The sequence below is a fragment of the Erinaceus europaeus genome, chromosome 10 (assembly GCF_950295315.1).
Source record: "Erinaceus europaeus chromosome 10, mEriEur2.1, whole genome shotgun sequence".
Lineage (NCBI taxonomy): Eukaryota > Metazoa > Chordata > Mammalia > Eulipotyphla > Erinaceidae > Erinaceus > Erinaceus europaeus.
Window position 1 is genome coordinate 104911495 of NC_080171.1, and position 26367 is coordinate 104937861.

General features: G+C 43.2%; 1 protein-coding gene across 6 annotated transcripts in view; it reads right to left on the minus strand.

Moving 5' to 3' along the window:
- TTF1 (transcription termination factor 1) overlaps positions 1–22480 on the minus strand; it is a 43311-nt gene extending 20831 nt beyond the window's left edge. For 2 of the 6 annotated variants that reach the window (XM_060200443.1, XM_060200445.1), the window contains exons 1-7: positions 22445–22479; positions 17936–18981; positions 14996–15219; positions 10656–10841; positions 8948–9026; positions 5010–5140; positions 3053–3287 (exon numbers count right to left, since the gene is read on the minus strand). In XM_060200443.1, coding sequence (XP_060056426.1) covers positions 3053–3287; positions 5010–5140; positions 8948–9026; positions 10656–10841; positions 14996–15219; positions 17936–18921 — 1841 coding nt within the window. In that variant the 5' untranslated portion in view covers positions 18922–18981; positions 22445–22479. Of the gene's footprint in view, positions 1–3052; positions 3288–5009; positions 5141–8947; positions 9027–10655; positions 10842–14995; positions 15220–17935; positions 18982–19062; positions 19138–22444 lie in introns of those variants that run through there. The other 4 variants (XR_009552127.1, XM_007527880.3, XM_060200446.1 and 1 more) reach the window with 4 other exon arrangements.
- Between the last annotated feature and the right edge of the window lie 3887 nt (positions 22481–26367).

Consider the following 26367-nt stretch of genomic DNA (forward strand, 5'->3'; position numbering starts at 1 on the left):
ACAAAGTTATGGGTCATCAAATACATAAAGGTTTAGGAAAAATTCTTAATAATACTTACTCACCTCCTCTTATGAAATATGTTAAAACTGTACGTAAAATACTATCTGCTAAGCCTATTGCTCAGAAATGCATTACCCCATAAAGTATGACATTACTGTGTAAAACCGCAAGGCCATCTAATCAAGAAATGAGCTTTACTTTCTGTTTCAGATATTGTTTATTTAAGGCTGAAAGATATGTAAGTTCTCACTGGCTGAATAAAAATGGAGTTCAGATTCACCCTCCAACAGTGTGGTGTGTTCTGTTCTCCCATGCGCCGACTCCTGACGCCCCCCACCGGTCTCTTTGGGGACTCTGCTCCTTCCTGATGTTCCTCCGCCTGAGCGGTCCGTCGCACCCCTTCAACTTACTATGTCTTCAAGGAGTCAATTCACAGTTCAACAACCAATTCAGGAGATTGTCTAGGGTTTGGAAAAGCTACATTACGACAAAGTGTATTTAGCAAGGAATAAGAGAGAGAGAGCTAACTGCATAGGGCATATACACCACCTAGGAAGGAATCCTGGCACCAAAGGAAGTGCCATGGCAGCAGGAAAAACTAGTCCAGAGCCTTGAAACAATGCATGTGTTATGCCCTGGCTCCACCAAAGGAAATAATAAGAGCAGGGCTGAAAATACTACTATGTGACTGATAAAGCTAAAAAAAAAAGTCCAAAGATTAAGAGTATGGCTGCCTCACTTTATATGAAGACATCTGAACCACTGAGTAAGGAAGAAACAAATGCAGTGGTCCAGGTGGCATAGTAGACAAAGTAATGTGCTATGAATTCAATCCCTGGTAGTACCCGTAGCAGAGTGATGTCTGGTTCTTTCTCTTTCGCCTAGCTTTCTCATAAATAAATAAATAAATAAAATCTTAGAAGGCTGTGAGACCTGCAGGGGAGTCGCTTCACAGGCGGTGAAGCAGGTCTGCAGGTGTCTATCTTTCTCTCCCCCTCTGTTTTCCCCTCTTCTCTCCATTTTTCTCTGTCCTATCCAACAATGAACAACATCAACAATGGCAATAATAATAACCACAACGAAGCTACAACAACAAGGGCAACAAAAAAAAAAAAGGGGGGGGGGGAATGGCCTCCAGGAGTGGTGGATTCATGGTGCAGGCACCGAGCCCAGCAATAACCCTGGAGAAAAAAAAAAAAAAAAAAAAAGCTGGTGAGATAGCATAATGGTTATGCAAAAAGGCTTTCATGCCTGAGGCACCAAAGGTCCTAGGTTCAATCCTTTGCACCACAATCCTCAGAGCTGAGAAGTGCTCTGATAAAAACTATATATATGGGAGTCGGGCGGTAGTGGAGCGGGTTAAGTGCAAGTGGCGCAAAACGCAAGTGTAAGAATCCTGGTTCAAGTCCTCAGCTCCCCACCTGCAGAGGAGTCACTTCACAGGTGGTGAAGCAGGTCCGCTGGTGTCTGTCTTTCTCTCCCCATTTTTGTCTTCCCCATCTTTCTCCATTTCTCTCTGTCCTATCCAACAACGACAACAATAATAATAACTACAACAATAAAACAAGGGCAACAAAAGGGAATAAATAAATCTTTAAGAAAAACTATATATATTTAAGAAATAAATAACCCAATCAAAATCTTAAAGAAAGATAAAATGCAAAAGGCAGGGCTCTTGCTGAGTGTGGTGCTCATGATCATCTCTCCTCAATGTTATATTTCAATGATGCGCACAAATAACTACCTTGCACTGAAGACTTAGGAAGGCACAGGGTGGAGAGCCAGAAGCCAATGTACAGTAGTAACAAGGCTCTAGTTCTTTCTGATAAAGCCACAGAGCAAATCAGGGTTAGTTAAATAAAAACTTAAATCAGATTGTAACTGGAGTGGCAGAGTAGAGATGAATACTCTTATTTTTTTAAGTTTTTTTTTTAGATTTAAAAAAAAATATTTATTTATTCCTTTTTGTTGCCCTTGTTTTATTGTTATTGATGTCGTTGTATTGGACAGGACAGAGAGAAATGGAGAGAGGAGGGGAAGACAGAGAGGGGGAGAGAAAGACGCCTGCAGACCTGCTTCACTGCTTATGAAGTGACTCCCCTGCAGGTGGGGACATGGGGGCTCAAACCGAGATCCTTACTCTGGTCCTTGCGCTTTGCACCAACTGTGCTTAACCTGCTGCGCTATTGCCTGACTCCTGAATACTCTTATTTTATGTGGTGTCAGAAAGTGAACTCAGGGTGGTTCAGAGGTAGTGCAGTGGCTAAAACATTACACTATCAGGTATGAGATCCCAAGTTTAATCCCTGGCATCACATGTGCCAAGCTAAGGTGATATTCTGGTTCTCTCTCATTAATAAATCTTTTAAAAAGGGGAAAAAATTAAGAAAATGAGCTTAGGGCCTCATGTGCAGGCAACAGCATCATTTAAGCAGCTTTTCAAACCCCACTTTCCATTCTTTATTTTCCTATAAATAGAGAGGGAGAGTCAGAGAGAGGAGAGGCCTCAGCACTGTCCCACCATTCTGGGAAATCCCTTATGGCTGTCCATGGTGCTTATCTAAGGTGCCAGGGCTTAAAACACAGTGGGACGTGTGCTCTATCAGGTGAGGCTTTTCTCACACCGAGATAGCAAGCACTCTTGACATTTAAAGGTTTTCACTTCTTCTTAGGAACATCACCAATCTCCTCTCTCTATAGAAATAGCCAAGAAAGGGGGTCAGGCAGTAGCGCAGCGGGTTAAATGCAGGTGGCGCAAAGTGCAAGGACCGGTATAAGGATCCTGGTTTGAGCCCCCGACTCCCCTGGGAGTCGCTTCACAGATGGTGAAGAAGGTCTGTAGGTGTCTGTATTTTTCTCCCCCTCTGTCTTCCCCTCCTCTCTCCATTTCTCTCTGTCCTATTCAACAACAATGACATCAGTAACAACAACAATAATAACTACAACAATAAAAAAACAAGGGCAACAAAAGGGAAAATAATTTAAAAAAAAAGAAATAGCCAAGAGAGACAGCATCTTGTTGAAATTGATGTAAGAAGCCTTAAAACTTACCACTTACTTTTACACTGCATCCAATTTCTCGTTTCTACTTTAGCTTCTACTTCTATCCAAGAGATGCCCTTGTAAAGTTTTTCTCGAACGATTGACAGGCAGCCTTCAGGGTTTTCTTGGAGTTTAGAATCTACCTCATCTAGTTCTTGGGGTGACATTTTCTTTAGAATCACTTCTTCGACAGCCTTGATCAGCTTCTGGGTTTCTGTTTTACTCCAAGCACCACGATTTCGTTCTATAGGCATAAAGGATATTCTTATGGTTGCTAAACTACTGGCTTTCAAACACAATATTCAAGTTTAATTGCTGACACTCAACATGCCAGTATGTTCCTCTAGCTTCATCTCTCTCCCCCCAACCCCAGACAGATAGAGTGAACCCTAACACAAACTACAGACTGGGTGATAAGGACATGTCACTGTAGCTTCATGAACTGTAATGAGTGCACCACTCTGGTGGCAAACATCATCAATAGCAAAGGCTAAGCATGTGTGGAGGGGAAAGGATGTATGGGAAATTTCTCTATCTTCCTCTCAACTTTAGCTGCTGTAAAAAAATTAAAGTGAAAGGAAAAATGGAGGGGGGACAGATACATTTCAGAAGGTACTGGGCAACATCTCAGCTATATAAACATGAAACTAGCAAGCACAGTTATGTGAAAACTAAAGGAAAACTACTAAAGTGGTCACAGATTACTTTCAGAAATAGATCCCAGAAAGGCCCCCTTTGAAAGGAACATATTTTTGATTAACTTGAAAAAAAAAATACTGTTCCTTTAGTTTCTGAGAGTTTGATCTTCTATGTGAAAACGTAAGGTTCCCAAACATTTTGTGGGAAAAATACTAAACAACTTATATTTTAGTTTTTGGTGTTGGGGATTGAATGCATTGCTCACACATGCAAGGCATGAGATCTCCCAATGAGCTATGTCACGTACATCACTTCCCCTAGGAGTTTCTTTTCTTTTAAAAAAAATTTTTTTTTATATTTATTTTCCCTTTTGTTGCCCTTGTTGTTTTTTATTGTTGTTGTAGTTATTATTGTTGTTATTGACGTTGTCATTGTTGGATAGGACAGAGAGAAATGGAGAGAGGAGGGGAAGACAGAGAGAAGGAGAGAAAGAAAAACACCTGCAGACCTGTGAAGCGATTCTCCTGCAGGTGAGGAGCCGGGGGCTAGAACCAGGATCCTTATGCAGATTCTTGCGCTTTGCACCACGTGTACTTAACCTGCTGCACTACCACCCCTCTTCCCCCTAGGAATTTCTATTGTAAAGTCAACAGCCACAATGACACCCATATAACAGTTAATGAGGGAACCTGAGAGTTTCTAAAATCAATAATCTGGAGAGGGTGGAGATGGTGACGTCAGAAACGTGTGGCTCACTCTTCTTGTCTAGATTTCCACAGTTATGCTAAGGAAGACCTATAGGTCAGCAAGCTACTCTATGTCTATGATTTTTTTTTGAGGGGTGAAGCCCTAAAGTTATTGCTGGGATTTGGTATCTGTATGATACCAAATATATACCAAATACTGGCAACCACTTGTCTTTTTTCCCCTTTCTTTCACTTGATGAGACAGAGAGAAATTGAGAGGGGAAGGAGAGCTAGGAAGACACTTGCAGTACTGTCCCATGACTTGTGAAGTTTCCCCACTGCAGGTGAGGACTAGGGATTTGAACCTGGGTCCTTGCACATGGATATGTGTGCACTCTACTGGATGACACCTGATTTTTTTTTTTAAACCTGTGTTTCATATGGGTGCAATTTCATTGCTCTGAATCACTTTTTCATTTAGAGAGAGAGAGAGAGACACCACAACAATGAAACTCCCTCTGATGCCAAAGCACCCCCCTTCCCCAGCATACTGGGGCTTGGCCCAGGACTGCATGCATGGCAACGTGGGCACCCCTGGACTCATGTGATGGTATGTATGGGCAATGGGCACCACAACTCACCACTGCTGATCTGGGAAAATTTCAGGGCAACGGAGAGGCTACTTCGAGCAACCAGCTCACCGATCTTTTTCCAGTCATTGCCATGGAGGGAGTGGTAGATCTTCACTTTCTCAGCCTCTCCTTTGCTATACCTAAGAGGAAGGGAAAACACATTACAATTTTGAATTAGGCAAAAGATGAGCAACTATCTTCTCATTGCCACATGCTGTGGGCATGAGACTACTTGAACAGAGGAGGAAGGCCATATGGAAACCTGGCTCAGGGTCACTTCTGGCTTCTCAATTCTGGTCATCCTGCAACTAGTGACTGTGGTTCTGAGTCAGGTCAGAGGTGAGGTGTGGCTATACAGCAGTTAGAACAAGTAAAAAGAACAGATTACTTCTCAATCCAAATCCCTAAGATCACATTTTATTTTATTTTACTTTACTTTATTTTATTTTATTTTATTTGCCTCCAGAACTATTGCTGGGGCTCGGTGCCAGCACTACAAGTCCACTACTCCTAGAGGCTATTTTTCCCATTATTGTTGCCCTTGTTGTGGTTGTTACTGCTATTGTTGTTATAGCTGTTATTGTTGTTGGATAAGACAGAGAGAAATGGAGAGAGGAGGTGAAGACAAAGAGGGGGAAAGAGAGATAGACACCTGCAGACCTGCTTCATTGCTTGTGAAGTGACTCCCACTGCAGTTGGGGAGCCAGGCGTGAACTGAGATCCTTGTGCTTTGCACCATGTGTGCTTAACCCGCTGCGCTACCGCCCAGCCCCCAGACTTCACATTTAATACAGTGAAATACAAATGTTTTGGTACCAGGGAGCAAATTCTGGGCCTCATTGATGTAAAGGCATGTCCTCTACCACCTAGTCATTTATAAGTCCTTCTTTTCGTTTTCTTTTTTAAAGTAAAGCTTTCTTTAGGGCATTGGGAGATAGTTTACATTGGGAGATAGTTCACCCAGTAGGGCATGTGCCTTACCATATGTGAAGCCCTGGGTTTGAATCCTAGCACAATATGGGAGGTTCCATGACATGGAGAGAGGCTCCCTGGATGGTGGAGTGGTGCTGAGGTATCTCCTCCTCCCCCTTTGTTTCTCCCTCTCTAAAATAAAGAAAAAAAAAAAAATCAGTCTGAGGATGCCACTCAGCAATGGTACTATGTTTATATGAGATCTCAAGTTCATTCTCCATTGTAAAATAAATCAACCTTTTAACTACAGCTCTAGGGAATGAACCCAAGGCTTTACACATGCATGATAATAGCCCTGAGAAGAGTCCCTTGTCTAAATTTACTCATTCTTTTTTTTTTTTTTTTGTCTCCAGGGTTATCACTGAGGCTTATGGGATGCACTGGATTGACCTTCTTGTGGTGCACCCCTTGAGTACCCATTTATTGGGGAAACTGACGATCCTTCCTAGCCGACTGAATCCACATGGATCCCAGTCACTTTCAAAGCCAGCAACAAGCAGACATCAGGCTCAACCTGACGCTGTTGACTGGCTACGGAAAAAGGGCAAACGCTAGAAGAAGACTGAGGCTTGGTGGTTACACTATAAATCCACCGCTCTTATGGCTTAAAAAAAAAACAACAACACACATTTATTATCTTTATTTACTTATTGGATAGACAGCCAGAAATCGAGAGAGAAAGGGGTGATAGTGAGGGAGAGGGACAGAGAGACACATGCAGCCCTGCTGTGGCTCCCCCCGCCCTGATTTTTTTTTTTTTTGATAGGACAGAGAGAAATTGAGAGGGCAGGAGAAGACAGAGAGGGAAAGAGTGACACCTGCAGACCTGATGTACGACTTGTGAAGTGACCTCCCCCCTGCTGCACGTGGGAAGCCAGGATTTTTACACTTTGTACTATGTGCGCTTAACCTGTGTATCAACTCCCAGTCCCTTCTTTTGTTCATTCTTTATTTAGAGAATAAGTGAGAGACAGAAATAAAAGAAAGACAGAGGAGAGGTATCGTACCACTCCACCATCCATGGAGGATCCCCAGTGTAGTCTCTGGTGCTCCCTGGATGCTCACCACACACAGTAAGGCATGTGCTCTACTGGGTGAGCTATGGCCTGGCTCCTAAACATTTTATTTTTTTTTTACAAATTCATTCCTTCATTTTTTTTTCTTTTTCCTTTACTGGGGGGATTAATGGTTTATAGCCAACAATAAAATATAATAGTTTTTTTTTTTCCACCAGGGTTATTGCTGGGCCTTGACGTTTAGTTTACATGGTTCAATGTCCCTGACAGTCTCTCTCTCTTTTGTCTTCTAGAAGCTGGGAGACATAAAGGAGAGACACCTGTAACACTGCTCCACCACTCATGAAGCATCTCTCCTGCATGTGGGGAGTTGGGACATGAAACCAGTTCCTCATGCATGATAACACATACCTGCTACTGGGAGCTGCATTACCCAGGTCCTTCAAAAAAACTTTTTTTTTTATACAGTTATTTATTTATTGGCTAGGGACAGAGAGAAATTGAGGGGAAGAGATAGTGAGGGAGAGAGACAGAGAGACACCTGCATCCCTACTCTATCACTTGTGAATCTTTGCCCCTGCAGGTGGGGACCAGGGACTTGAACCTGTGCCCTTGTGCACTGTAACGTGTGTGCGCTTAGCCAGGTGCGCCACCGCCTGGCCCCTCCAACAAACTTCTTAATGTACCTGAAAAACCAGGTGCTGCCTACATAGTTACTGAAAACCCAAAGAACGGTCCTAGTTGCTAAAAGGAATAGTTCTGGGAAGGAAAGTCTAAATTCACAAGAAGCTTACAATTAGTAACAGGCAACATGATAGGAGCCAGTAATCCAGGCAGAGCACACTGAGTGCTAAATTAGTACCAAAAGAGAAAACTGAGCACTTTAAAAAGATCAAGATTGGGGGCAGGGCGGCAGTGCAGTGGGTTAAGTGCACATGGCGCCAAGCACAAGGACTTGCGTAAGGGTCCCGGTTCAAGCCCCCGGCTCCCCACCTGCAGAGAGTCGCCTCACAAGAGGTGAAGCAGGTCTGCAGGTGTCTATCTCTCTCTCCCTGTCTTCTCCTCCTCTCTTGATTTCTCTCTGTCCTATCCAACAATGACAGCAATAACAACAATGATAAACAACAAGGGCAACAAAAAGGGAAAAAATAGCCTCCTGGAGCAGTGGATTCGTAATGCAGGCACCGAACCCCTGCAATAACCCTGGAGGCAAAAAAAAAAAAAAGCCAAGATCACTAAAGATTTATTAAAGAGGCTGTGATTTGAAATGGGCCCTAAAGACACCCTACAACAGAATACACATCTGGTATACATAATCTTTTTTGCCTGCTGGGATCTTGCACAATTCCAATTTCTTCTTTTAGTTTCAAGCAGAGACAAAGAGGACAGTGGTCTGGGAGGTGGCGCAGTGAATAAAGCATTGGACTCTCAAGCATGAAGTCCCGAGTTCAATCTCTGGCAGCACATGTACCAGAGTGATGTCTGTTTTTTTCTCTCTGTCCTTCTATCTTTCTCACAGACAAATAACATCTTAAAAAATAAAAAAGACTTTAAAAAGAAAAGAAAGAAAGAGAGAAGGACAAGGAAAAGAGAGATCACAGCACTGCCAAACCATTCACGGATGATTCCTCTAATGATGTCCATGGTGCTGGTGACTGGAACCTGGTTTCTTGTGCATGGTAGAGTGGACGCTCTACCAGGTGAGCTAGCCTCTGGCCCCACAAATCTTGAATTTTATCATCTAATCCATGACTGTGGATATCTGACTTAGAGTCTTGGCAAACACGAGAAATTTTATTTCTCAAATTGCTAAAATTGTCTTTCTTTCTTTCTTGGAGGGGGATGGTTAATGGTTTACAACTGACAAAATACAGTAGTCGGTACATGCAGATCATTTCTCAGTTTTCCATATAACACTCTAACCCCCCCACCCCAACCTGGTTAAGACTGTTTTCTTACCTGCCTTTGTAATTGTTGACATCAAACATCTTCTTTGCTCTATAGTATATGAGTTTCCAGGGTCGGGCAATGCCTTTACCTGAAGTCAGGAGAAAGACAAGAGACTATAGCATGACATGCAGACACACTCAGAAAAGGAACTGAGAACAGTGTTATTGAAAAATAACACTGACTGCCTATAGCCTATACTAAAGTGGAGGTTTCATATGGCCTTCAGCCTTCAGAAAACTGTCTAGTGGAGCTGATGCACAAACTCCTATCAGTTTCCTTATGGATCTCTGGAACTAGTTTATAGAAATTCTACCTTTTGGTCTCCAGGGAAATGACCCTTTTGGCAAAGGAATTTAAAAAAAAATTATCTTTACTTTATTTATTGGATAGAAACAGCCAGAAATACAGAGGAAGGGGGATGATAGAGAGGGAGAGGGACAGAGAGACATCTGCAGCACTGCTTCACCACTCGCAAAGCTTTCCCCCTGCAGGTGGGGACGGGGGCTCAAACCTGGGTCCTTGCGCAGTGTAACATGTGCACTCGACCAGGTGCGCTACCACCTGGCCCCAGGCAAAGTCATTTTAACATATTTGACTTAAGAGGAGGAAAACCTGAGCCAGAGATGTACTGCAGTGGTAGAAGGCATAATATGCTTCATATATGAGTCCCTGGGCTCACTCCCTGGCACCAAAAATAAAAACAAAGAAGATGGGACACTAAGGTGGGGATATGGACCAGAAACTCTGCCCAAGATAAATAACAGTCCAGGTAACAAGCTTTTATTGGTTCCTCCTCTAATGATGCAACAGTCCTTTATAAGGGATCATTACTGCCTTCCTTTGCTCCTTTTCCTTTTTAGGATTCTAGAAAACACCTAGGAAATTATCCTCTTTAAATTCAAGAGAGGTTTCTTTCAGTTGAATTCAAGAACCTTGCTTTCCAAGTATCAAGAGTTTTGAGTTGTAGAGCACATATTTGGATACACTTGAAAAGACTGAGGGATATATAAGTATATAAGGATATGCTTCATACAACACATTAAAAGAAAAAAAAAAAAAAAGGACAGGAAGAGAAACATAGATTATAATTATTACCAAGCAGGAGAGACAGAAGTGATTTAGGGGGAGTCGGGCGGTGGCGCAGTGGGTTAAGCGCACGTGGCGCAAAGCGCAGGGACTGGAGTAGGGATCCTGGTTCGAGCCCCCGGCTCCCCACCTGCAGGGGAGTCGCTTCACGGGCGGTGAAGCAGGTCAGCAGGTGTCTATCTTTCTCTCCCCTCTCTCTCTGTCTTCCCCTCCTCTCTCCATTTCTCTCTGTCCTGTCCAACAACAAAGCAACGTCAACAATGGCAATGATAACCACAACAAGGCTGCAACAACTAGGGCAACAAAAACGGGGAAAAATGGCCTCCAGGAGCGGTGGATTCATGGTGCAGGCACCGAGCCCAGCAATCACCCTGGAGGGGAAAAAAAAAAAAAAAAAAGAAGTCATTTAGGTTTTCATAATATCTATACTGCATCTTGCTTGGGAGATATGAACATCTGCCCAATCCACAAATGTGCAGATTGGCAATAAGAGCACTAGCAACACAGCCACAGTTAACGTGCACTTTGTGCACTGGCTGGGTCAGACACTGTGCTAACCGCCCAGCCTAAGGTATTTTGTTTAAAGTTGGAAAGCTGTGGATGGTCAGACAGGGAACAGCTCTACACTTACCGATGTGCACTCTGAAGGAGTATTTTCTTTTTAAACTGGTGATCATGGCTTTCTCCTCTGGATATCTGTCTGTATACAGCAGCTTGTCTGCATTCTCAATCCCTGTTAGGGACAGAAATTCTTGTACGTTTTGCTCTAACTGCTTATTTTCCTTTGCAGAAAACTTGCCAAATTTAATTGCAACACCTGCGATTTTGGGGAGGGGAGAGAAAAGGAACATATTGTCAGTAGTGAACAAAAATGATCTACCACTTGGGCTTCAGCAACTACAATGCTGTGCCCATCACATCCCCCTGATACGCACTTCAACTTTTAATTTTTTTTTTTAAACCAGAGCACTGATCAGTTCTGGCTGATGGTGGTGCAGGGGATTGAACCTGGGACTTTGGAGCCTCAGACATGAGAGTCTGTTTGCATAACATTATGCTATCTACCCTTGCTCAACTTTTTATTTTTAAGACTTTTATTTTTTCCCCTACCAGAGCACTGCTCAGCTTTGGCTTATGGTGGTGCAGGGGACTGGACTTTGGGGTCCCAGGCATGAATGAGAGTCTGTTTGCAAAGCCATTATGCTACCTTCCCCTTTTTATTTTATTATTATTTTTAATATATTTATTTATTCCCTTTTGTTGCCCTTGTTGCTTTATTGTTGTTACTGATGTCACTGTTGTTGGATAGGACAGAAAGAAGTGGAGAGAGGAGGGGAAAACAGAGGTGGAGAGAAGGATAGACACCTGCAGACCTGCTTCACCACTTGTGAAGTGACCCCCTGCAGGTGGGGACCCGGGGACTCAAACCAGGATCCTTACGCCAGTCCTTGTGCTTGGCGCCATGTGCACTTAACCCACTGCTGTGCTACCGCCCGACTTCTCCCTTTTCATTCATTCATTCTTTTTTTTTTTTTTTTTCCTCCTCCAGGGTTATTGCTGGGCTCGGTGCCTGCACCATGAATCCACCGCTCCTGGAGGCCATTTTTTCCCCCCCTTTTGTTGCCCTTGTTGTAGCTTCGTTGTGGTTATTATTATTGCCCTTGTTGATGCAATTCGTTGTTGGATAGGACAGAGAGAAATGGAGAGAGGAGGGGAAGACAGAGAAGGGGAGAGAAAGATAGACACCTGCAGACCTGCTTCACCGCCTGTGAAGCGACTCCCCTGCAGGTGGGGAGCCGGAGGCTCGAACTGGGATCCTTACGCCGGTCCCTGCGCTTTGCGCCACATGCACTTAACCCACTGCGCCACCGCCCGACCCCCCCTTTTCACTCTTTTTAAACCAGAGTACTGGTTAGCTCTGGCTTACGGTGGTGCCAGGGGATTTAACCTGGAACCTCAGAGTCTCAGGCATGAGTGTTTTTGCATAAACATGCTATCTCCTTTATCCTATATTCTCTTTTCAAAACAGTATTTTTAAAGTTGGATAGTGAAGTTCCAAGTCCCAGGTTCAAACCCCCCCCCCCATACCACCATAAGCCAGAGGTGAACAGTGCTCTGGTAAAAAGGGTTTATTAAAAATTCAAACATTACTGCGTAGTAAAGTACTGTGAATTGGCTGACATGAAAATGTATCTATATTATCTGTGCCTATATATTATGTGAAGGAGACAACTGCACTTTATATTCTTTCCTTTATAATCCAAAGTAACCAAGTAGCAAATATATATGACTATATATATACATATAGATACATATAGTAACCAAGTAGCATATATATATGACTATATATATATACATATAGATAGCCCAGTTTTCATACACACACACACACGTTTTATTTATTTTCTTGTGTGGCACCTGAGCTTTGCAAACAACAAATTTTAGCACTCCTGGACTGACTTTCTCATTCCTTCTATTTCTGATAGACAGCGAGGCAGAGAGGGACTGGGTGGTGCTACACCTGCTTGAGCACAAGGCACAAGGAGCAGGGGAAGCTTCACAGGTGGTGAAGCAGGGCTGACAGCGTTTCTCTGTCTCTCTACTCCTCTCAATATCTAGCTGTCTCTGTGCAGTAAATAAAGATAATAATAATAATAATGAAGAGAGAGAGCAAGGGAGAGACATCACAGTTCTCCCGTCCATGGAGCTTTCCCTGGTGTCATGGTACTCAAATCAGGGGGCTCACACATGGTAAGCTACATGTGCTATCAGACCAGTTATCTCCAGGCCTCCTTTGGTTGATTTTTAAAGTGTCTTTCATAAAAATTTCAAGATGGGGGGGTCAGGTGGTAGCGCAGCAGGTTAAGTGCACATGGCGCAAAGCGCAAGGATCCTGGTTCGAGCCCCCAGCTCCCCACCTGCGGGGTGTAGCTTCACAAGTGGTAAAGCAGGTCTGCAGGTGTCTACCTTTCTCTCCACCTCTCTGTCTTCCCCTCCTCTTGCCATTTCTCTCTGTCCTATCTGGCAACAATGACATCAATAACAACAACAACCACAATAACAATAAAAACAACATGGGCAACAAACAGAAAAATAAATAAAATATTTTTTAAAGTTTCAATATGGACTATATAGATAAAATGGGATCATTCTACAGATGCTTAAAAATAATTTTTTAACTGAGAAATGTTATGCACGTATAAACTATTATATTTACTATCAACTGTAAAATATTAATCCCCCAATAAAGAAATTTAAAAATAACAATGATAATAATAATAATTTTTATTTCTTTTATTCAACTCCTGAATGGCTTTGTTCAAATGTGGAATATAAATAAAGTAGATTAACTTGCAAAAAAAAGTAAGTAACCAAGCTGTCTCAGACTGTGATGTGAGAACTACAACGGTAGGGGTTGGGGGAAGGAACTTTGGGAGGGTGCAGCAGCTCTCACACACACATATGACAGAGGTGTGAAACTATATCCCTGAAATCATACAATTTTGAAAACCACTGTTAAATCACCAGTGATAAAACTGTAATTTTTAAAAGTCTGCTTTTTTTTTTTTTTTAATAAATTTCTTCAACCTGATTAATTCTGAGTCTTTTCACTTTTTATTTTTCCTTCCAGGGTTATTGCTGGGGCTCTGTGCTTGTACCACAAATCCATTGCTCCTGGTAGCAATGGATAATAAAAATAGCAAATCCATTGCTATTTTTCCCCTTTTGTTGCCCTTGTTTATCGTTGTTATTGCTATTGTTATTGGATAGGACAAAGAGAAATTGAGAGAGGAGGGGAAAGAGAGGGGGAGAGAAAGATAGACACCTGCAGACCTGCTTCACCGCCTGTGAAGCCACCCCTGTGCAGGTAGGGAGCCAGGGGCTTGAACTGGGTTAATTAGGCTGGTCCTTGTGCTTCATGCCATGTGTGCTTAACCTGCTGCACCACTGCACCCTCCTTTTCACTTTTTTAATGGCCTGTTGTATAACGCCTCAACAACAGACGCTCAGCTTGTATTGTAGTTTTAAATTTGTAGTTTCTTCTTGAAAGCTTGCTTTGGAAGAGATTCTAGCTATGGAGCTAGAATATTGTCTGGACCTAGAATAATCTCTCTTTTTAAATTATATTTTTATTTACTTATTATTGGATAGAGACAGCGAGAAATTGAGAGGGGAGGAGGAGGGAGAGAGACAGAGAGACACCTGCAGCCCTGCTTCACCACTTGTGAAACTTCCTCCCTGCAGGTGGGGACCAGGGGCTTGAACCTGTGAGTGCTTAACCAGGTGTGTCACCACCTGGCCCCAAATAATCCACCTCTATTTAAGGAAAGTTGTCCTTCTTGATTGAACATGTAGTTTCAGAAGGGAACACATGGAGTGTAGAGGGGAGGGGAGAGCCAGTCAGATTGGTCTAGTGAGCAATCTGCTAACAGACATTGCAGCTAGATTGCCCTCATTTCCTGCAACTTATTCCTTTTTTTTTTTTAAACTATCTTTATTTATTTATTGATAGAGATAGAAATTGAGAGGAAGGGAGAGGTATAGAGGGAGAGAAGACACCTGCAGCACTGCTTTCCCACTTGCTAAACTTTCCCCCTGCAGATGGAGATTGAGGCTCGAACCCACATCCTTGCACACTGTAACATGTCCGCTCAACCAGGTGTACCACCACCTGGTCCCCCTATTTTTCTTTATTGAGGGATTAATGGTTTAGAGTCAGTAGTAAAATAAAATAGTTGGTACATGCGTAACATTTCTGTTTTCCATATAACAATCTTAACCCCCCACCTAGGTCCTCCTCTGCCATCATGTTCCAGGACCTGAATACCCTATCCCCCACCCCAGAGTCTTTTACTTTGGTGCAATATACCATATTTATTTATTGCTCAATGAGGCTGAGCCAGAGCATCATTCTAGTACATTTGAAGCTGGTGACCAAACTCAAGACCCTACTCGATCACTTTGTATTACCTTGTGCTTTGAACTCCTTAAAACGGTCCAAGTCATCCCGATACATGCGTTTAATTGTAGTGGCAGCCCTGTCCTTGATGTCCGGAATAAACTCTTGGAGCTGCTTCACAGCAGAACCCAAATCTACATCTGAATCATTTGAGTCTCCTGAATCTTCAGATAAATATTTTGCTTCAGAATCATTAACTGATTCCAAATTATTTTCTTCATTTGTAGATTCTAACCTAAGTGGGAAAGTAAGATTGGTCAATATTACCATATCAGCTGCTCTAACAACTTAAATGCTTTGTCTGAAATACTCTCATTTAGACTAATACAGCATTAAAAATGGAAGAAAGTTTGGAGCTGATTCAGCCTGTGATCTCAGAATTCTAAAATCCTACTAACTTAGAGTACATCTCAAAGATTGCTTAGAAGGTAAATGTGTGACCTCAAGCACTATTTCTTTCTTTTTCTTTTTTTTTTTTCTTGCCTCCAGGGTTACTGCTGGAGCTCAGTGCCTACACTATGAATCCACTGCTTCTGGAGGCCATTTTTTCCCTTTTGTTGCTACCCTTATTATTGTCATTATTGTTGTTTTCGTTGTTGGATAGGACAGAGAGACATCGAGAGAGGAGGAGAGACAGAGGGGGGAAAGAAAACAGACACTTGCAGATGTGCTTCACCATCTGTGAAGCAACCCCTTTGCAGGTGGGGAGCTAGGGCTCGAACCAGGTTCCTTAAGCTGGTCCTTGCACTTTGCGCCATGTGCGCTTAACTCACTGTGCTACCACCTGACCCCCTCAAGCACTATTTCCAGTAGATATTTCTTTTTTCTGTCTCCAGGGTCTCACTACTCCAACCTGGTTTATTTCATATAGAAAGAGAGAGTGGTCTGGAAGGTGGCACAGCAGATAAAGCATTGGACTCTCTCCTAAGTTTGATACCTGGCAGCACACATACCAGAATGACATCTGATTCTTTCTCATTAATAAATAAATAAAATCTTAAAAAGAAAAAAGAGACAGCGAGGCATGCCATTCAGGTGAACTATTTTGCTGGTCCCATTTATTATTATTATTTGCCTCCAGGGTTATTGTTGGTGCTTAGTGCCTGCACTACAAATCCACTGCTCCTGGTGACCATTTTTCTATTTTACTGGATAGGACAGACAGAAATTGAGAAGGGAAGGGGAGACAGAGAGGGAGAAAGACACCTGCAGACCTGCTTCACTACTTGTGAAGCGACCCCCCCTGCAGGTGGGGAGCTGGAGCTTGAACCCAGTTGTCTGGTCCCGGTCCCAGATATTTATATTTATATATATTGTATTTATACTTATACTACTATATCTTAATTTTTTGTTTTAGATACTTTATAATTAGCCAAACACACACACTCCCTCTCTCTCTCTCTGTCTCCAGGGTTGTTGCTGGGGCTCAGTGCCTGCACTAGGAATCCACAGCTCCTGGAGTTCATTTTCCCCCATTTTTGTTGCCCTTGTTATTATTTTTATTGATGTTGTTGCTAGATAGGGCAGAGAGAAATTAAGAAAGGAAGGGAAGACCAGAGAGGGGGAAAGATAGACATCATCTCTAAACTCTGAATCTCCTCAGATAACCAACTTGTGGGGGGGGGGGTAAGGGTGGTTTATTTTCCTAATAAATTGTCAACAGCTTTTAAAGGGTCATAGCCTAAAAATCTAAGTTAAGAACCATAATCCAGGGAGTCGGGCTGTAGCGCAACAGGCTAAGCGCGCTAAGCGCAAGGACCGGCGTAAGGATCCCGGTTCCAGCCCTGGCTCCCTGCTTGCTGAGGAGTCACTTCACAAGTGGTGAAGCAGGTCTGCAGGTGTCTATCTTTCTCTCCCCCTCTGTTTCTTCCCCCTCTTCTCTCCATTTCTCTCTGTCCTATCCAACAACAATGACAATAATAACTACAACAATAAAACAACAAGGGCAACAAAAGGGAATAAATAAAATAAATATTAAAAAAAAAAGAACCATAATCCCAGACTATTCCTGCCTCAGTATCAGTGCCCTGAAAATGTCCTCTATTATTATGACCACCACGAGAGTAGGATACCTCTCCCACCTCTTTCAAGGCCTAGTTGAAAACATTTTAAGCCAGGATAACCTAACAAATACAAGAAAGTATGGCGATAGCACAGTGGGTTAAGTGCATGTGTTGCGAAGCACAAGGACCGGCATAAGGATCCCTGTTCGAGCCCCCGGCTTCCCACCTGCAGGGGCTTCGCTTCACAGGCGGTGAAGCAGGTCTGCAGGTGTCTATCCTTCTATCCCCCTGTGTCTTTCCCTCCTCTCTCCATTTCTCTCTGTCCTATCCAACAACGATGACATCAAAAGCAACAACAATAACAACCACAACAACAATAAAAAAACAAGGGCAACAAAAGGGAAAAAAAAAATACAAGAAAGTCATTAAATAAAAATGTGGAGAAAATCTACCTCACGTGTCAGCAACAAAGACAAAGCGGCTAGGCATCTTTTCATCATCTAGCATATTAACTATATCGTTTGGTATTTTTTTAAATATTTATTTATTTATCAATGAGAGAGAACTACAACATCATTCTGGAACATGCAACACCAGGAACCAAACCTGGAACCTCATTCTTGAGATTTCAATACTCCATGCTGGGGTGCATACTAATGTTATCTATATTTACTAGTGAGAACCCTAACTCAAATTTTCTCCCTGTTCTGTAGCATTAGATAACAAAAGTTATCAGTTATCTAATGATTTCTTCTATTTAACCATCTCAAATGCCTTTTAAGCTTATTCATGGAATTTTTTGACAATGATGAGCTACCCACCATGTTAACAAGGCAATTTTTTTTTCACAGAATTTAAGGGCTGGAAATTCTTGGTGAAAATCTAATCTGACTTATGTCCAAGAGGTCACAGACATAATTCACACGTAACACTGCACTCCCACATTACCTTTGCCCCTCTTTGGAATCCACTCGGGCTTCCTCCTCTTGTGGCTCAGATGTCACATCTTCAATTAAGGTATCATTACTTTCCAGTGAATCAAAGAGTATGTCCTCAGCGCTCAGACTGTGCACTAAACTATCCCCAGCAGACACTATCGCATTCCCAGCAGAAGACATTTGCTTCCTTTTCTTCGACATTTTCTTTATGCTGGTGGGCTCCTCGCTGCCTTCTGCAGTTCCCATATAGCTGCCCACTTGCGGCCCTTCAGAATACACATTCTCCGGAGTCTCAGGCTCATATGCTGTTTCAAATTCCTGGTGACTTAAACGTTTTCTCTTTTTTTTCTTGGACTTTTTTCTATCAGCAGATACTGGCAGCTGAGTCATTTCACTTTCTAGGCCCACAGAAAACAGGGAACCCTGCTCATGTGCTTCTGACTGGGGTAGAGCAAGGGGTGCATATGGGATTTCCTGGACAACATCACAGGATGCAACTGTCCTTTTATGTTTCTTACCCTTTTTTTTCTTAACTTTAACAGGCAGTTCTTCAGACTTGTTATCTGAATCTGGTTCCTCTTTTTCAGGCTCTTTGGTTGACTTTTGCTCCTTGCTATTATCAACATAAACAACATCGACATCACTGAGATTCTCCTGAATGTTCTCTATGTTTTCTTTATCCACCAGGACATACACAATACCTGTTTCCTTGTCTACACCCAAACCCCTCTCTCTCTTCTTTTTCTTTTTTTTGGACATAGAAGTGGCCTTTTCAGTCTCATCAGAGAGTTCAGATTTGCCCAGTGGAGAAGAAATGAGATGTTGAAAATCCTTTCTCTTTTTTTCACTCTTAGGAGTCAGCTCATTTGCCAAAACGGAGTCTCTGAAACTTTCATGGGAATGCTTCTGAAGTCTTTCTTTATGAACAGAATGCCTTTCCTTTTTCTTATCAAAAGCTGGAGTGTGGACTCCCAATCGGCTAGATTTGCCTTCCATTTTATTCCTATTGAACTAATTAACAACAGTGGTTTATTTCTGGAAAGTAAACATTTGTCTCTGAACAGGTAAAAAACAAAAATACAGGGAAACGAGATTATATGACAGATGACAAAACTAGAATCATGGTTATGCACTTACATTGTTTTAAATAGCTGGGAGGCTCACAGTCACTTTGTCTGATTCCCACTGCCTTTATGATACAGGAAGAAATACTTAACAGAGATAACACAGGCAAATCTTTGTCCTCTCCCTGCCTCACCTTCTTCTTTTTAAATTTAATATTGGAGACAGAAATTGAGAGGAGTAGGGGAGATAGAGAGGGAAAGAGACAGAGAGAGAGAGACACTTGCAGCCCTCCCTCACTACTTGTAAAACCTTCCCCCTGCAGGCGGGGACCAGGGGCTTGAACCCAGGTCCTTGGGCACTGTGATGTGTGCACTTAACCAGGTGTGCCACCATCTGTCCCCCTCACCCCCTGCCTCATCTTCTATTTCTCCTTTCCAACCCTGTGCTCCAGTCACTCATGCCCCCCCCCCCCCACTTTCCTAAACATGCTACATCCTTTCCTTGGCTCAGGGTCTAATGACATACAATTCTTATCCCCCTCCTCCCGCCCAGATCTTTCAAAGCTTGGCTTGAGTCACAATTCTTCAAGAAAGCTTCCCCTGACCCTTTGGCTTGGGCAGTTTCTCAAATGACATACTTTCACAGGAAACTGGAACAGTCACTTGATGTGTGATTCCTGTGCTGACAAGTGAATGCTAAGAAGGCAAGTAGATCTCTGTGTAGCTCCTTTCTGTATTTTCACCATCTAGAAGCCATACCCTACAACGCCATTAAAGCACAGGTCTCACTGCTTGGCATCACAGCAGAGGTATCAAGGATCCACTGATGCCAACCCTAAGGGTCATTCTTTGAGAAAAAGGCTGAATAGGACTTGTTAGTGTCAAAACAAAGAATCCAAATTCTGTAACATGTTGGAATAAACTTTGATTTCCTCCCCTCCCCCCACCGCTCCAGGATGACTTCTTCAAACTAAGAGACAGACAGCAGAAAAAGACAGCACTGGTAATCTGGGAGGTGGCACAGTGGCTAAGGCACTTGACTCTTAAGCATGAGATCCTGAGTTCAATCCCCAGCAGTACATGTACCAGAGTGATGTCAGGTTCTTTCTCTCTCCTACCTTACTCATTAATAAGTAAATAAAATCCTTTAAAAGAAAGAAAGAAAAGGACATCACTGCACTGAAGCTCCCTCCAACGTGATGAGGTCAGGGATCAAACCCGCGCTGCAGGTATACAACCAGCTGGGCTATTATGCCAGGCTTGTTGGAATACATTTTAATAAGGCTACAGTGTCAATACTTTAGAGAACATACATTCTGGGGGTTGGATGGAGGCACACTTGGTAAAGTGCATGTTATAATGTGCAAGGACCCAAGTTCAGGTCCCTAGTCCCCACCCGCAGGGGAGAAGTTTCACAAGTAGTGAAGCTGCAAATGTTTCTCTGTCTCTCTTGCTATCTCCCCCTTCCTCTCATTATTTTTTCTGTCTCTATCAAATGAAAAGAGTATATATATTGTGGTCCAGGAGGTGGCGAAGTGGATAAAGCAGTGGATTCTTTTTTTTTCTTTTAATTTTTTAATATTTATTTATTTATTTTCCTTTCTGTTGCCCTTGTTGCTTTTTATTATTGTTGTAGTTATTGTTGTTATTGATGTTGTCGTTGTTGGATAGGACAGAAAGAAGTGGAGAGAGGAAGGGAAGACTCCCTTGCAGGTGGGGAGCTGGGGGCTCGTGACGGGATCCTTAGTCGGTTCTTGTGCTTAGCGTCACCTGCGCTTAACCCACTACGCTATCCCCACCCCCCACACAGACTCCCAAGCATTGGATTCTTAACCATGAGGTCCCAAGTTCAATCCCTGGAGCACATGTATCAGAGTAATGTCTGGTTCTTTCTCTCCTCCTATCTCCCTCAAGAATAAAATTCTTTAAAAAAAAAAAAAAGTATTATATGATATGGAATTTAAGAACAGTAATAGAGATGTACTTGAGAAAAGAGTTGGTTACAACTTAAATTCTTTTTTTTTTTTAATCAGCACTGCTCAACTCTAGTTTATGGTGGTGTGGGGGGATTATTGAACCTGGGATTTTGGAGCCTCAGGCATGAGAGTCTCTTTGCATAACAATTATGCTATCTACTCTCACCCTAATTTAAATGATTAGAAATATTTAGGTGGTAGAGGGTAGTGGTGGCACATCTATTTAAGCACTCATGTTACAATGTGCAAGAACCCAGGTTCAAACCCCCAGCCCCCCCCCCCAATCCCCAGGAGCTTGGCGAATGGTGGAAGCAGTGTTGCAGGGGTCTCTCTTTCTTAAAGATTTTTATTTATTCACCCTGCTCCTTTACAGTTCCAGAAGCTCACCAAGTTCCCTTTCATCTCAAGGTCTTTTGTAAAAGCAACTCCTGCCTGAAAAGCTTTGTTTTATGTGCCTAACTGATCTAAGTTTTAGTTACTTGGTCAAGAAGGCCTTTCTAATTCTTTACCTTGGCTCCATCCCCCAGTTACACAGCAGACAGTTGATTTTCGAATAACCTCGGTTCCTGCAACGTCCTTTGGTTATAACGTTGATGAGAAACCCACTACCTCTACCCCCCCAAAAAAAGAAAAAAGTCCTGGGCAACGCTGAATGAAAGCAGCTTATTTCAGGACCTTATATTATATTTGCTTAAAGTTGCAGCTTCCAAGAACCTGCCTGGCGTTAAATGAAGACTTAACTGCACAGTTTCACAATAAATTCCGCTTCCCCAACCCCCGGGTTGCATTTTGAGGAGTTATGACATGTTCAGCCTCCAGAGGGGTGGAATCTAGCCCATCTCCGCTCCCAAACGGTTCCTCAGTACTTTTATTTTATTTATTTATTTTTTTCAGCAGAGCACTACTCAGCTCGGGCTTTGGCTTACGGTGATGCGGGGGACTGGACCTGGGACCAGAGAACCTCAGCCCTAAGAGCCTGTTGACATAACATTGTGCTATCTCCCCCGCCCTCTCCGTGCATATTTAAACGTGCCTTGCTGCCCCCTTATTCGGCACACGATCCCGCCCTGCTTTGGGGTGAGCAATCTGAGACTGAGAAGGGAGAAGCTACCCAGAAGTCCAACTCTGCATCCTCTTAAACCCAAAGACTCACATTCTCAGCCTTCCGGTGGCATCGCCTAGATATGGAGGAGGAACGTGGCCCTCAGGCCAAAGGCAGGTCTCACGCAAAACTCGCTCACCCCTCAAACTACAACGGCGTGGTTTTAATTTATCACTGGGACTTCACCACTCCTGGTTAACTTTTTAAGGCAGACACCGCAGCACGAAGATTCCCCTAGTGCAGGGGGAGGGGGACGGAAGCGAACTTGTGCTGTCTCCTTGCCAATGCAAGCGAACTATCCCAGCAAGCTGTCTTGCTGGCTGCAAAGGTGCATCTCTAAATAGCACAGTTACGAACAAAAAGCGCTCTCTACTCACCGTCCAGAAGTGTGGCCACCTTTCGTCTAACCCGGAAGTGTGTGGCCGAGGAAGCGGAAAAGCACTTCGTCACTTCCGGTCCCCTCCCTCAGCATCTCACTGTCTGGCTTGTAGGGTTCCTTGCAGAGTTTTGTTTATGGCGTCTTTTGGGATAGTGTGGGCTAGAGAGTGATTCAAAAAGTAAGTTAAGAGGCAGCATTATTCCCCCCGTTTACTAATTACCGTGATTTATTCTCATTATCGCGTTTATACACATTTTTGTTCCAGACTGATCAGTTTGGCGAGGTCCCTAACATGAGGAAGTCAGATAATAAATACATCAGCAAAAAACCAAACCAAACCAAACCAAAACCAAACAAAAAACCCAAATACATCGGCAAGACAACTTCAGATAAATAAAATACATCACAAAGATGACTTCAGATTGTTTTATAAGGAAAATAAAACAGGCTGCTGCGATAGTGACTCGGGACAGTGAATGTTGCTTTACATAGCAGGAAATGCTCTGCGGAGTGACATTTGAGCTGAATTCTAAAGAGGGAAAGCAAAAATTCGTATGGAAGAGTTTTTCAGGCTGGAAGCAAATACAAAGGTTATGGGCTCGTTGTTGGAAGAGTTGAAAGAAGGGCAGTGAATGAAAAGGAGACTGTTAAGAGATGAAGTTAGAGGCAGACAGGGACTCGTTGGCGAGGCTCGTATGTATGTTAAACTTAAGACAAGCGTTAGAACTATAAGGAGCCATGGAGATCTACTCCAATCCTGATATTTCAGCTGAGCCCTGAAGAAATGTAGTTTATGACTAGAAGCAAAACTTTAGGGAGACTATCAAGTTGAAGTCAATATATACAACATCCAGACTTAAAGCTTATTGCAGAATGAACACAACCATGTTAGCAACTATTATAGTTTCCCCATTTGATCCTAAAACAACTCTGTCAAAAAGTATATTTGTGGGACCGGGTGGTGGCGCACCTGGTTGAACACATGTGTTACAATGCGCAAGGACCCAGGTTTGAGCCCCAGCCCCCACCTGCAGGGGGAAAGCTTTACAAGTGGTGAAGCAGGGCTGCAGATGTCTCTCTATCTCTCTCCTTCTCTATCACCCCCCCAACTCTTGATTTCTGGCTGTCTCTATCCAATAAATAAAGATTTAAAAAAAGTATATTTGTTAGACATGACACCTTATGGGTGAGAGAGCTAGAAGTTAAAGAAACTTGTGCAAGGTGATAATGTGACCCAGCCTAGATTCAAACTTGCCTCTAGGGTTATTGCTGGGACTCGGTGCAGGCACTAGGAATCCACTGCTCTTTGAGACCTTTTTTTTTTTTTTTTTTTTTTTTTTTTACCATTTTATTGGATAAGACAGAAATTTAGAGAGGAGAAGGAGATAAGGAGAGAGAAAGATATCTGCAGATCTGCTTCAATGCTTGTGAAGCGATCCCTCTCACAGTTGGGGAGCCAGAGGCTGGTGCCGGGATCCTTGCTTGGGTCCTTGCGCTTAGTACTATGTGCACTTAACCCAGTGTGCCACTGCCTGCCCCCTCCATATCTGATTTTTATAGGTATGGTGTAGTTATATTTGAAAATGTCCTTGTTCTTGGCAGATATATGCTGAAGTTTTTTTTTTAATATTTATTTATTCCCTTTTGTTGCCCTTGTTTTATTGTAGTAGTTATTATTGTTGTCATTGTTGGATAGGACAGGGATAAATGGAGAGGGGAGGAGAAGACAGAGAGGGGGAGAGAAAGCTAGACACCTGCAGATCTGCTTCACCACCTGTAAAGTGACTCCCCTGCAGGTGGGGAGCTATGGCTTGAACCGGGATCCTTACACTGCCGGTCCTTGCGCTTTGCGCCACCTGCGCTTAACCCACTGACTCCCATGTGCTGAAGTTTTTAGGGCCAAACTGATACTACACGAGAATCTTTTCAAGATGAATCAACACATACATGTAAAGGAAATCAAATGTGGCCAATACTAAGAACTGGTGATCAAGGTGAAGTCTATATAGGGTTTTAATTGCATACTTCACTCAACTATTCATTTAAACTTTTTTTTTAATCTTTATTTATTTGCTGGATAGAGACAGTCAGAAATTGATAGGGAAGGGGGTGATAGAGAGGGAGAGAGACAGTGAGACACCTGCAGCCCTGCTTCACCACTTGTGAAGCTTTCCCCCTGCAGGTGGGGGCCAGGGACTTGAACCTGGGTCTTTGCGCATTGTAACATGTGTGCTCAACCAAGTGCGCCACCACCTGGCCCCCTTCATTTAAACTTTTTTAAAAATTAAAAGATCCAAGGGAAAGGAGGAGATTTATTTATTTATTTTTTTATTGCCACTAGGGTTACTGCTGGGTCTTGGTACTGGCACTGTGAATCCTATGAATCCAGCACTCCTGGCAGTCATTTTCTCCTCCTCCTCCTTCTTTTCTCCCTTCTCTTTCTCTTTTATAAGGAGATAAAATTTAGAGGGAAGGAGAAGCTAGAGAATGATAGACACTGGCAGACCTACTTCACTAGACCTACTATAAGTATCACCCCTGCAGGTAGGGGGTGGGAATTTTTTTTTTTTTTTGGCCTCCAGGGTTATTGTTGGGGCTCACTGGCTGCACTATGAACCCACTGCTCCTGGAGGCCATTTTTCCCATTTTGTTGCCCATTGTGGTTGTTATTGTTATTATAGCTGCTGCTGTTGTTGGATAGGACAGAGAGAAATTGAGAGAGGAGAGAAAGACACCTGCAGACCTGCTTCACCGCTTGTGAAATGACCCTCCTGCATGCAGGTGGGGAGCTGGGGGCTCTAACCGGGATCCTTATGCTGGTCCTTAACGTTTTGCTCCATGTGTGCTTAACCCACTGTGCTACAGCCCAGCCCCCGGGAGTGGGAATTTGAGCCTGGGTCCTTGCACATGATGATATATGTGATTAACCAGGTGTGCTCCCCTCAGTTACCAGGAGAGGATTCCCCCCCCTTAGTTTCCCTTGCTTTATCATTGTTGTTATTGTTATTGCTGTCATTGTTGTTGGAGTGGACAGAGAGAAATCGAGAGAGGAGGGGAAGACACAAGCTTTACTGCTTGTGAAGCCCCCCCCCCCTTGCAGGTTGGGGGCCGGGGCCTCAAACTGCAACCTTTCACCAGTCCTTCTGCTTCACACCATGCGTGCTTAACCTGCTGCGCTACTGCCCGGCCCTGAGAGGATTTTAAAAAAATATTTATTTATTTCCTTATTGTTGCCCTTGTTTTATTGTTGTAGTGATTATTACTGTTGTTACTGATGTCGTTGTTGGATAGGACAGAGAGAAGTGAAGCGAGGAGAGGAAGACAGAGGGGGGAGAGAGAGATAGACACCTGCAGACCTGCTTCACCGCCTGTGAAGTGACTCCCCTGCAGGTGGGGAGCTGGGAGCTCGAACTGGGATCCTCACGCGAATCCTTTTGCTTTACCCACTTTGCTACCGCCCGACTCCCCCAAGAGGATTGTTTAAATGCAGGTTCAGGAGCTGGGATATATATCTCACCCAATAGAGAATGCATTTTACCATATGTAAGACCATGGATTCAAGCATGGATACCATATAGAAGTGCAACGGACCGCTCAGGCTGGGGAGCAGCAGTTGTCAGAGTCTGCTGAAGAGAGCCCTGGGTGGGTCAGGAGTCGGTGCGAGGGAGAACAGATAGACACCACACTCTATTGGAGGGTGAATCTGAGCTCAATGTTTATTAGACAGGCAAGCGTTTATATACTTTTTACCATTTACATGATGTTTTGAAAGCATGAAACTGGAACAGAAAGTAAAGCATTTCTGATCACTGTGGTTATTTCAAGGGAGTGTCAAGCCCTGCGGGAGTAACCTGCAATGCATTCATGAGTAGGAGCTCTCTGTAAAAATTTAACTTTCTCCCTATTGTAAAAATCTAACTC